This window comes from Siniperca chuatsi, linkage group LG16 (genome assembly GCF_020085105.1).
Source record: "Siniperca chuatsi isolate FFG_IHB_CAS linkage group LG16, ASM2008510v1, whole genome shotgun sequence".
In the NCBI taxonomy this organism is placed as follows: domain Eukaryota; kingdom Metazoa; phylum Chordata; class Actinopteri; order Centrarchiformes; family Sinipercidae; genus Siniperca; species Siniperca chuatsi.
Genome location: NC_058057.1, coordinates 16,858,830 through 16,871,682, shown reverse-complemented (window position 1 = coordinate 16,871,682; position 12,853 = coordinate 16,858,830). Strand labels below are relative to the sequence as shown.

The window sequence follows — 12,853 nt, the reverse complement described above, 5'->3', positions numbered from 1 at the left end:
TTCTTTGTTTTACATCTGACTTCCTAAAAGAGGTATGGTAACAATGTGTAAGAAATTGAACATTTATGAAGATGACACCCTCATTTACATTAATGTTGTGCAGTGTTGTATAACTTAAAGAAAATGTAATCAATAAGACAAAAGATTGGTTATACAGCCACTCCTTGATGGTGGACCCAGGAAGAGGTGGAGCCAGGTCATTCATTGAGTTAGTTTAAATGTCTGGAGGAATATAAGCCTCTGTCAGGATATTAATGCCTCAATAACACATCTCTGTTTGTCGTGACAGCAGAACTTTCAAGCAAGACTTAATATTAAACATTTTAAAACAAAAATGTGTACATTTTAAAAAGAGAAATTGCATGCAGACAGTATTACAGTATTACTTGGGAAAATGTAAAGCATAGTTGACAGAACTGATACTGTATTCCCCTAGAACCCCAATGTTTCAATGCAGAGGAAAGTACAGTGGTTACTGCTCTGCTCCCAGAGGTGCATGCGTTTAAACTGTGAACGTGAAGCAGACTGTTACTTACAAATGAATCTCCAAATCCTCATGAATACAATTTCTCATCACCTTAGTGGCACAAAATTATCTGAGTTAGCATATTGTACATGATTCGGTAAGAATACAGGCTGCACTTGCTGTAAACCTACAGAATAATTTCAAACATGTGTCTTGCAAGACGGTTATTGCCTTATTGTCATTATGGTTGTGCAGTGTATGTAGATACATGTTAGTCAATGACCTTCAGCATGGCAGGCCTATCAGCAGAAACACTGATGTCATCCAAAAGAGGAGGAGGGATGGAGGAGTGGAGTAAGAGGTTCTCATTAAAGTGAAAGCCTTACCGGATATGTCATGGTCTCTGCTCAATAAAACAGTAAGGGCACATTAAAGGCACAAGCCATGCTTACACACACACACACACACACACACACACACACACACACACACACACACACACACACACACACACACACACACACACACACACACGAGGAACGGTTCAGTAACATTGATAAACAAATACTCTTTCTTTTCACACTTGCTGTCTTGTTCTCCTTCTGAGGGAAAAATGCAGACTGAGGTATATTTGGTAGCAAAAGATCATCGTTCTGCTTTAATGTGAGATGATAGAGAGAGATTTGAGAAGCAACAGCCGTCCAAACCATAGATATTTATCAAATCTAAACATGTATGCGTGTATGTGAACTCTTAAGACAGCATTAGCCGACAGTAAAACGGTAAGAATCTGCAACTTTATGGCAGAAGAGATATCACTAGAGCTTATCAGCTAGAGCTTGTACATACCCAGATAGATAATAGGTATCTATGTGAAACCTTTGACATTCCCACGGGACATCCAGTTGATATATGGACTTCATATTTTTTTAAAATGTAACAGTGAAATAGTGGGAAGCGTCGTGTTTTTCAGACAGAGAGGGTGAGTTGAAGAATGTGGCCCTGATGGTTGATGTCTGGCGTGTGCACCGAACGAGGGCTGCTATGTAAAAACAAAACTTGTTTTTTCTGAAATGCTGAGTAATAAATATATTTTTCTCCAAAATAGATATTAAACACCTTTCAATTGGACTGTAACATCCAAGGTAGTGCAACAATTATGCAATACATAAGCCATACTAAACAAACAGATATCACGTCTCTTAACCAGGCAAGAATGTGCGGAGTATTAGAAAAAACTCTTTAATAAAAAACTGAGCTTTAATAAAAATGTAATGTTCTTTAATAAAAGTAAAGCCGTTTCACCATTTATCCAGAGCGTCACCCGATCATCCATGGCCAATTTGGGGGCCACTGTTGCCTCCAAGTTCCCATCAAGCACAGCGCACACAGCACACTATACATGGTAGTTTCATTAGGTTTTGCAAAAAGACCCAGAAACCAACCAGTACTTCTATACTGGAATACTTCCTGGCTCCAGGTTTTCTGTCTGTCAGTTAATTTGTGATAATTTGATGACACTTTATTTAGGAAAATACACCATGTGAACAATATAAACAGGGCAACAAGATTACATACTAATGTAGAACCCAGTTGATATTGTTCTTTAGTTGTGCTAAGTTACAAAATTGACAGTAATCCACTTAACAAAAGGCAACTGACACAAAGTGAACGTGAGACTTTTGGGGCCCCTGGAGGTCTGAGGCCCAGGGGCAGTTGGTAATCCAGCCTTGGATCATCTGAGCCATTTTCCAGTTAGTTACACTCACACAGACATTCAAAGGGACCTGTCCTTGGTACTGAAATTAGCCAGTCTATTAAATATGAGTGCTAAAAGATGAGAGCTTAAACAACTGGAGACTTCAGCAGATGAAGTCAGAAGCTCAACATAAACAACTCTAACTTGATAAAGCAGGGATTTTCCAGTGCATTACAAAGCAATGACCCCCCCCCCCATCAACACCATGTCTTCAAATCTGTCATCAGCTTAAAACAAGAGGGTTCAGTCTCACACACACACTAAATATGCCACTGAAGCACTACTGTATAAGTGAGAGCATTCCTGCAGCCTCAACTGTAGGTATAGTGCCAGATCCTGCCGGTGAACACAGAGAATAACAAACTTAGCAGGTGTGGAATGCCAACCATGACAGGCACACACATGTGCACGCATGTATGGTTGATCCACGTTGCAAACCCAAACACCTCATAATGACAGATGCGGCACCCTGGGTTCTGCTGGGGTGGCCGACCGTTGGCTTTCAGGCACGCTTACAACACAGGGGCCACCCCCTAAAGTTTTAATGTGCGAGTAGAGAGAGAGAGAGAGAGAGAGAGAGAGAGAGAGAGAGGAAGATTTCTTTTTTTGTAACAAAAACAGGTTTGCATTAAAGCATCTCCTTGGAGAACCACAACAGGAAGGAATGCGCTCTGCATGTGTCCAAACAACAGATGGGCTGAGCCACAAGTCAACTGCTTGGTGTGAAAACACAAACACACAGTTTTGGAGTAAATAAGAGGTTTATTTGAAGGCACAACTTTTGATTGAAATGTTTAACATACAATTGTTGTCAATACTAAATTTGTGTTAGTTCCACACTCTTTGCATAAAGTTCGGTTTAGACTTTCGTGATTTAGGTTAGGACACTAGCTGTCACATAAACACCATAATGGCAATTTGTGCGTACAACAGCATTAGTTAATAAATACACAAGCCGTGCCCATTTCAATTAAAAAGCTTAAGACATGTATAAAAATGCAGAAATGAAACAATGAAATTCGAAGTCTATGAAAACACAACATTAAAGTCAAATTCAAGATGGTTTGAAGACTTAAACTGACTGTTTCATACACAGAAAACATCATACAGAGAGGCCAAAAGAATACACATACAGCATATACTGTATACACAATATGGCTGTAGGAGGTCATCTTTGGCATATCACACAGATGTGCAAATACTGCATAAAGCTAATGCTTCAGTAATCAGTTATTTTTTTCCAGGACATGTTACCGTGATGTGGGGAGAGTTAGGGTTGGTGGGAAGAGTAAGAAAGCATTTCCTGTCAAAGGTAGAGGGGATGGATGAGCTTGATGGTGCACGCATGGGGCTGAGGGTCCTGAGAACAGAGCAGGGAGCCTGGGAAAACAACAGGATGATGATTTAAACTGTGTGTATAAGTGAGAGTAGCCTCACAGACTGGAGCCATGGCCCTGAATGAACAAGGTAGTAAACTAAAAGCTCCAGGGAGGAAATAAAGTCTCATGTAACAAGTAATAAAGACAATGACTACTTATATATATATATATATATATTTTTTTTTTTATTAAATTTGTACAATGATACAATGAACGCTCCTTCAAATGACTGGAATGGCATAGTTTATGAAAATTTTATGTTGATGTGTATGAGAGGATACCTATATGACATCTTTAATTGGAGCATGCTTAGAAGAGCCCAGTGATCTCCTCTGTGACCGGGTCTAGGTCGATGTCATAGAAACAGGGTCGGGTTGGCAGACCAGGCATGGTGCTCATCTGAAGGAAACACAACAAAAGCAGAGAGTAAGAACTTTCTTGGCAGGCAGATTAAGCGAAAATGAAAAAGAAAATGACTCATGATGGTCAAAATCACGCTGTAATCCTTTTTGTTATCAAACCATTTCATGTTTTTAATGTTGCTATTGTTTCAGGTTAATTACCCCATAACTGCTCAGCACTGCAATATTGGCTGAACATTTTGAGGACTAACCAAATGTTTTCTGATTTAAAATATTTTTTCGTTTTCAATTCAAATGTAATGCATCATAAGACAAAAAAATTTCTACTCAACTTTAAAAAGTCTCGATTTTTGCAACATTTTACAGACCCTTCTTGCGCTGGTGTTCACGAATTGTTTTTATAAAGTGAATATAGTGAAAAAACTCTTACACTGTGGCGCTTGTATATTTACTTATGACCTTTCAGACTAAACGACTGAAGCAATCAGATGTTTGGACCGAAATGCTCTAAATAAATAAACAGTGTGCGAGACAATGCAGCTACACTGAAATTTTCTGCAGAATAAAAAAAAAATTAATAATAAAAAAAATATCAACCGATACATTAGAATCACTGAAATAAATGAATACACAAATGAACACAGGAAGGAATACAGTATATTATATGTTTTATATCTCTACAGTAAAACAAAGACACCTTATATGTCAATCTTCACACCGAGATGTCTGCAATCAAGCAGTCTTAACGAGAAAGGTGTTCAAACAAGTTAACTGAAACACGACACTTCAGCATTGCTAAATGAATGGACCTCACTGAGGAACAAATATTAGCAGCTGGTTCATATTTTTTGTCCGACTTCAAACAGGAGTCTTTAATGTCAGTGACAACAGAGCCAAATGAGAAGGTAAAATTACAATGTAGATAATAACTAAAACCTCATATTAAAGCCTTTGCCACAACACAGCTGTTCTACACCAAAAGACAATCCACTAAGACTTGGTATCAAACCTTGCATAAATGAGACAGAATAAGATCAACCCCTATAGGTTCAAGGACTATAATCTAGATTCATTTAACTCTGGGCAGACAGATGATCAATGTGTTGACAACCTCCACTTTAGCAGTGATGAATTTAGCAACAGACAGTGGTTGCTTTGTTCTCACTGTTGTCAAAATAAGACAAAAGGCTACCTTACAGATATGAGACAAAGATAAGAGGCAATATACAAAGTCATAATGGTAATACTGACTACCATTCTGATGGATCAGGATTACTGCCAGAACAAGGGGGTATGGAGAAACTCCTGGATTTCTAAGAATCACAATGAGTTTTGATTTGTCCAATACAGTACGTAGCTAAAAGAAGCTGCATTTTATCTCTGAAATAGTGAAAACGAAATTTTACCTCATGAAGGTCTAAGGACCGAAACGTTATTAATAAAGTGAGTACAAGTGAATGACTGTGGGCGGGATTTTTTGGTTCTGTCACATTCAGAGTTTTTGATCCAACATACGTGTCTTTCTGGTGTGCAATAGCTGTATTTCCGAAATTGGTGTATTAACTACCCCTGTATGGATATAGAAACTGAAAAAACTGAAGTGTTTTCTGACAGATAGTTACATAACATTTTTTCTATACAAATTTAAAAAGCTGGGGTAATGGAGAGACTTGTCCTTTTGTTCTGTCCACCTCTACAGTATGTGTGTGTATGTGTGTGTGTGTGTGTGAGAGTGAGAGAGCGATAGAGTGATCATGCATGTTTTAACCCTGTTACTATGATCAGCCAATGTCAGGGCAAGCCAGGTGGAGTTTGAGACAGATTAAATAAGAAGAAGAAAAAAAGGAACTGACAGTGGAAATTATTCCTAATGAAATTTGTGACATGAACAAGAGAGAGCATGTGAATAAGGCTCACATACAGTCAACAAGACCAGATATTGACATGTGCTATGTGGTATAGGTGTTAAAAACCTAGCTGAATCTAAAATTTCAAGTCAATAAATGTGTAACTGTTAAAGTAATTGTTAAAGAAATAATTGGTTTGCACAGTACAATTGATCCAAGGCAACTGTCTGACTCATAAAACACGTTTCCTCTCCTTAAACCTAGCCAGATCATCCTATCCAAGCTGAAAAGTAAATCATCTCACTCATTAGACAGGGAGCGACATTCTTTGCATGCCTACCCCCCTCCTCTGACCCAGGGCCAGTTTTATGGGCTCATTAGTGGAAATGAGACAGAAGGAAGTGACCAGCCAATTTCCTGTCTGAGGAAATGTGGCGCTGCAAGTAAACGAAGGGTCAAAACGAAGAGGACATGCTTACACAATCTGATCTTATTGTTGGCTGGTCTGATGTCAACAGTGACTGCTGTTACATGACACTGTTCTGACCATGCCCATAAATACAGCTTTAACCACAGATGACTCAGACAATGAGCAGATTTAAAGGAATTCAATATCAATGCATCACATTTTATTGTAATGGATGCATTAAGAACAATGATGGCAGAGGAATTATTTCATTCTTTGGGCTCTTTTAAGTTGTGACATCATGATGCTCGAACACTTTTGCATGATGTCACTAACAAATTGCTAAGTGGGATTCACTTTCATTTTCCCCATAAACAACGTTACGTGACTCACAGTTAAAGCACAATCTACGGCTTGGAACTCAGAACTATGTTAGGAAATATCTGGTTCTTTAATGAAAAGTCCAAGGTACAAGCCTGTGTACATGTTGAGGGAGAAATTAACTAGGACTCCCAAGGTGCATTTCAGCAAGAAACATCCAAGAAAACCAATCACAGAGCTTAAAATTTGGTTACGTGTGCTGCTAAAGGCGGGTGAAAGCTAAAGATAATGATGTTAAGAAAACTGACAATACAATCTGCAGCTTTGATCAATTTACTTTTGGATTCCGTGTCAATTTTGGATGAATTCAGTAACCATGGCACCGTGTTTTGTTCACAAATTGAACGATGAAGCATCTGGAATTTACACCATGCCAAAATAACAGAACATGATTTCTCAGAAACGAGGTTGGTGGTCATAACATAAACCTATATGATTGTCTAGTAGAGTTTTGTGTTTCTATGTTAAGTAACTTGAAGATGGGGCGCCCCGGTAGCTCACCTTGTAGAGCGCACGCCCCATGTACCAGGGCTGAGTACCCCAGCGCCCACCCCCCCTTGTCTTTGGCTGCACTATTGAATAAAGGTAAAAAAAGCCACCCACCCCTTCCACTTTGCAAATGACATCATCCCACTGAGTGGAATAGAAAGGTTTAATGGTTGATAGGGCTGCAACTGACGATGGTTTTCGTTATCGATTAATCTGCCAAATATTTTCTCAATGAATCATTTGGTCTATAAAACATTAGAAAATAGTGAAAAATGGCCATCAGGAAAAGCAGCAAATTATCAAATTTATTGATCGAAATCTTTTCTCCCATGTTTTGTCTTTATTCCTCCATGGGTACATTTCTGCTTTTTCTTTCTTCATTTCCATCATCCACCTGCTGGCTTTCCTCCACCACTACAAACATGTAGACATGGAGGGATCCTGTCCTGCAATAAAGGAAAAATCCCCCTCACCCCTCACCAAGGGTGGATTCACACATAAAAAGGTCCGGTCCCTGAATCGAACCAATGCGAGAATGATACATTGTTACAATTTTCAAACTGGTCCGGTTTGCATTCACAAAGGCAAAACTCAAACGGTCTAGAAATTGTAAACAAAAGCCATGTGGTGGAAATGTCATTCGATTATTGGTCATACAGTCGGAGGGTAAAAGACAACAAACCCCTCCAAATTTCATCATGGAGCACCGTCAGGTTCTGTTCATGTTGACGTTGATCTGGAGCGCATATCAGCAGACTTTAGAGGACCTAGGACATATGAACGGAAGACAGCGGGTATTAAATAATTTAATAATGCAGGCATTTTCGAGGAAGACGCTTTGCCATCAGACGGTTTTATCACAGAAAACGGCTGGTTCTGATGAGATCCTACCACAACTTGTTTGCATTTGCAAGTGGACCAGTGAGGTAAGTGGGCCATAACTGCAAACATGCCAAAATCACAAAGTTTTGGCATTTTGGAGGCAAACATACTACTAGTTCACCAAAACAGAAAGAGAAATAATTTTTTAACCAATAAAATGGCACAAACAATGGTACGCTTGCTGTGATTGGCTCGAATCATGTTCATAACAGAAATTAACCGGTCTAGAGCTCACTTGACAGCAGTCAGAGACCACCCCTTCGAGGTGGACCAAAGAGTGATCCACACCAGAGTTCGGAGTCCGGTGTTCACACCAACCCAAACGAACCGCACCAAGGGGGTAAATGCTCCAGGGTTCGGTTCAACCGGACTTAACAAGACTGGTGTGAACCCACCCTAAGACTACACGGTTTCACTTTTTTTTGCTCAAATAAAATGTATGTGGACTATAACTCTAAGATCACAGGAAGATATGACTCAAAACTTATAAACTCAAATTAAATAAAACAGCTTTGAAGTAACTAGATTCACAAAGTTATTTTGCCTCTCAGCTTTTTGGTATAAAGTATCAGGGCTGCACATTTGAATATCAAAAGATGCTTCAATGTGCAGACAAACTGTCAAGGTTTTGAAAGCAACAAAGGATGTGCTGTTCAGCTGGTCCTCCTCTCCAGCCTGAGAACAAGTTGGCACTTGCAAAAACACACAACACTCCATGGCTAAAGTTGGAAACTCCAATCGGCCAAATAAGTCCCTCTATTATGCCCAAACACAATGCGTCTTTGTCAGGGAAAACCCTGGAGAAGACAATGTAGCTGGATTTCCACCCCCTACTGATTCTGGAGAAGAGTCTCAATCAACAACAGCACAGTTACTACATAAGGGGATTAAGAAGATTATGAAATTGAATTCAAAAGCAAACTCTTGTGCAACTCAAGATTAATGGACCATTAGAGGGAGGTGTGTTGAGTGTATGTTGAAATTACAGTAAGTGTGAGAGTAAATATTTAACAGAAAATCAAATGGATGGTCCTTATGTTGGACTGTATGTTCATCTAATATAGTTGATTGTGAAAAATCAATGGATAAAATGACCTAGTAACTGGAAAGGTCGAGTTACATCGATGAGATAGAAGAGTTTATAGGTCGAGTTTGAATCTGTGAGAGTGTATCCTTTTTACTGTCGCTGAAGTAAAACTACAGTTGAAGTACAGGTCAGTTTCAAAGATAAAAACATGACTGGATTTACTGACCTCATTGGCCTTTGGGTCATTACACATTAACCAAAGTTAGCAAAATAAATGAAGGTCTACTTTCATCTTGTGTGCTTTCTTTCACAGTCCTTTAACCAATCTACAGCTTGTTAAACATTAACCAGTTGTGACCATGTGGAATATCCAGCCAAGGAGGGGGTTTCTATAAATCTGAGTTCGGGGTTTAATGGTGCTGTGGAGGCAGATCCAACGGGATATGAACTCTACAAAGATCTATTGTTCTGTTTGCGACCCCTCCCTCACATATCTGACGAATTACATCAGCCCCTTCCTGGCTCTTCACCCTGTACAGACCCTTAACCCCCTCCAAACTTCCCCCTCCTCTCACATTCACTCCCTCACCGCCTCAGGAGTTTTGTTGGTGAAATCTTTCTACCTCTTGAAGTGTGACCTGAGAGTTTGCGAGTGTTATGCCAGATTTCATTGAACAAACAATGCAAAAAATATATATATATATATTATATATATATTATGAAACAGCAAAGTTCATGTGAGATCAGAGAGCATGTAGATGAGACTTGAGAAACAGAAACAAACCTGGCAGTGGGGTGGGAGTTCAGCTCTCTATAACTTTAAAAATGTAATATATGGATCAGTCTGACATGGGGGCTAAGTCAAAGAGTTCAAAGAACAATTTGGAGACTTCCTTTGGGTTAGGAGTCACAGTTCAAGGGTTGTCAACTTGCCAGTGGCTCCGTGGGCCATGGCAGATCAAAGGCAAGGTTGGGAGACTGGAAAGACGCCACACCAAGACACTGCCCTGCCTTCCCAGCATGCCCGGTGTTTGATAGGCAGAGGCAGATTTGTCAAAGCCCGGCCCTCAGGGCACACTGGTGAAACAGCAACAGATCTGTCAGGACCAGGAGTCGTGAACATAAAGATTATACTTGGTTGCGGTTTCCCGAAAAGTACAGATTGGGCTTTTAATTAAGTTTTCACTAAGTATAGCCAAACTATGTTCACTAGCTAGTCGCTAACTGTGTCTGTCTGATGTTTGGTGCTGAGCAGGTAGTGTATAGTGGGTTTCTAGAGCTTTTTAGCTGAAAACAGTTGTCTCCTGTTGGCCGATAACAACACAATGAGAGCGGTGAAAGTGAACCAAAAGAGTAAAGTTGAGGGCCGACCAGCTAAACAATGAGATAAAACTCACTACAAAGCTCTGTAAAGCCGTGTTGCGCATTGTTGCATTGTTTTCAGAAAAATATCGATTATAGCTGCTTTAGTGCAAAAGAAACTAGAAAATAAACAAAAATATTAATAAAAAATAAAATAATATTAAAAGGCAAAAAATTAAGCAAGAAAGGAAAAGAGTAAGGGAGATAATTATAAATATTTGGCATTGCTGGATACTGGCAAAACAAGATTAGATTAGATTTGCAGAAACACGCTATATTTTAGATTCTACAGGTTATTTCTCCATGAACTCCTGTGTTATTGTCCATATACATACGAACCTCTGCTATACAGCCCAATATGAAGGTGGTCCAGGTACAGCAATAAAGGCACAGAGACTGAAGTTAGCATTAGCCTGCTGCTTTGAACTGTTTCAGGCTAAAGGTACTTACCGTCCCAACAAGTGGGTAGATGAAGCCAGCCCCAATACTAGCACGAACATCTCTGATTGGCAAAACGAATCCAGTGGGTGCACCCTTCTTGTCAGGCATGTGGGACAGGGACAGGTGAGTCTTGGCCATGCAGATGGGCAATGACCCATAGCTCTGGTTATAGGAAAAAGAAAACAAGAAAAGTGGTTAATGTGTGTGTGTGTAAGTAAGAGAGAAAGTGAGACACAAAGAGAGACAGAGAAAGGAGATGAGCTGCATGAGTCCTGTCAGTGTATGAGTCAGTTGTTATAGCAGCAGCAGTGATCTCACCTGTTGATTGTAGTAATCTATCTTGGCCTTGGCTTCTGGAGACAGTTCAATGTCATCAGCCCCATACACTTTTTGAGCGATTGTTCTGATCTTCTCTACTATCGGCATCTATAGAAAAGACAGTGTATCAGGGACAGGGGGAAACACATGAGCACTCCAATCAAAGGAAATTGGATTTAGTGAATACACATCCATGTGACGTCAGGGTTCGTAAGAGCTACACAGAGCAAATTAAATCATTTAACATGTTGACCCATACTAGATACCGCATACCTTTGTTCTCCTCTGCTTTCTCTGCAGTCGAAAACATACCATTACTATTTGATGACTCTCGCTCCATGGTGTCAACAGGACTGCACAGCATATTAGCTATTAACATATATAACATACTGTATACAACCTCTTAAGTGAATTTGGAGATCTGTCCGAGACTGAGAAATCTTTTGCTTGTTATTTCACTTCTATTCCATACCTGAATCTCCCGAGCTGTAGCTTGTCATGGAATATCTTTTTTTAATATCGTCTTTATAGTGCCAGAACTGTGGATCAGTGAGACTAGATTTCCTTTGTGGCAGCCATAAGACCACAGACGAACATGCGCTATCACCTGACAGGTGTTGAAATCAAGGTACAGTAGCAGAATTTGCAAAGTGAAGGAAAATCGCTGCTTTTCAGTCTTGTCCATCTCTTCAAGAAAAAAATAATACAATAATTTCTAAGTCTAATGTTTCTAGATTACTGGAATCATACACAACATTCTGGATGAGGTCTGGTAGAGAGTTCAATTTAGTTAACTGGGCACATCATTAAGGTCCTCTTAGCAGGACATGTTCTCTACTATGGCCATTCTTCACATGGATGCCGCTAACATTGTTTTATTTTCCTCCTGAGACATATTGTACCCATTGCCCCAGCAAAACGCAAAATGCCCCTGAAGTTCTGCTGTATCCTAAATGCTGATCCGCCGGTGTGCTGCTGTCAGCCACATCCCTGCTGGCTGCCCCTTTTCAGACGGACTGGATCTCTGCTCCCAGAACTCTGGGCTGTTTTGGGGCCTCTTCATTTTTTAAGTTACCCTGCGACCCTCCTCCACCAAGAGTCCTATCCTGAGGTTGTCTGTCACACCACACATCCTCCAAGTTCCACTGTTCACTGACCTTCTTCCAAATCTTACCCCACCTAGCTGCCATTGTGAACTTGTAATAATGTGAAGATAGAATACTGAAATGATCAATTAACTAATGTCACTGGACTTATATAATTAGTATTGGACCTATTGTACTCTTATTGTTGGACTCTTGGTATGCAGGCACATGCATACAGCAAAAAAGCGCGCACACACACACACACACACACACACACACACACACACGTCAGCGTAACAGGATCAGTTAATGTAAGTCACAACTTCCCAAACTCACTAACTCAAACCAGCTGATGTTTTTACCTCCACATTCTTTGGCTACGAGTCCAAAGAAAACATCATAATTTACTGCAAATCGGAAAGTACCCATTACTGAAAAAGTAGGAATAGGGATAATGACAACTGGCTATCATACTGAAAAACAAAGGCATTGAATCGATTGATTGATGTCTTTCAGTACAAGGCTATATTCTTAAAGTCCCCCTCCACTCAAAAATATGTTTTGCTTATTGTTACTTCACTTGGATGTGCAGAGTTTGACACTAGAAGGCTGTTTACACAATAATCTGCGGAAGGTTTCACTGTGCGCA

At 39.9% G+C, this 12,853-nt stretch overlaps 1 protein-coding gene across 2 annotated transcripts in view; it reads right to left on the bottom strand.

The window, feature by feature from the left end:
• Nucleotides 1-2,967: 2,967 nt before the first annotated feature.
• Nucleotides 2,968-12,853, bottom strand: part of mthfd1l (methylenetetrahydrofolate dehydrogenase (NADP+ dependent) 1 like) — a 44,418-nt gene continuing 34,532 nt past the window's right edge. The window contains exons 25-29 of one of the 2 annotated variants that reach the window (XR_006374940.1): nucleotides 11,120-11,227; nucleotides 10,811-10,963; nucleotides 7,772-7,856; nucleotides 3,886-4,003; nucleotides 2,968-3,605 (exon numbers count right to left, since the gene is read on the bottom strand). Coding sequence is in view for 1 of the 2 variants with exons in the window: in XM_044169407.1 (XP_044025342.1) it covers nucleotides 3,914-4,003; nucleotides 10,811-10,963; nucleotides 11,120-11,227 (351 nt within the window). In the remaining variant the exon portion in view is untranslated. The remainder of the gene's footprint in view (nucleotides 3,606-3,885; nucleotides 4,004-7,771; nucleotides 7,857-10,810; nucleotides 10,964-11,119; nucleotides 11,228-12,853) is intronic. The other variant, XM_044169407.1, reaches the window with a different exon arrangement.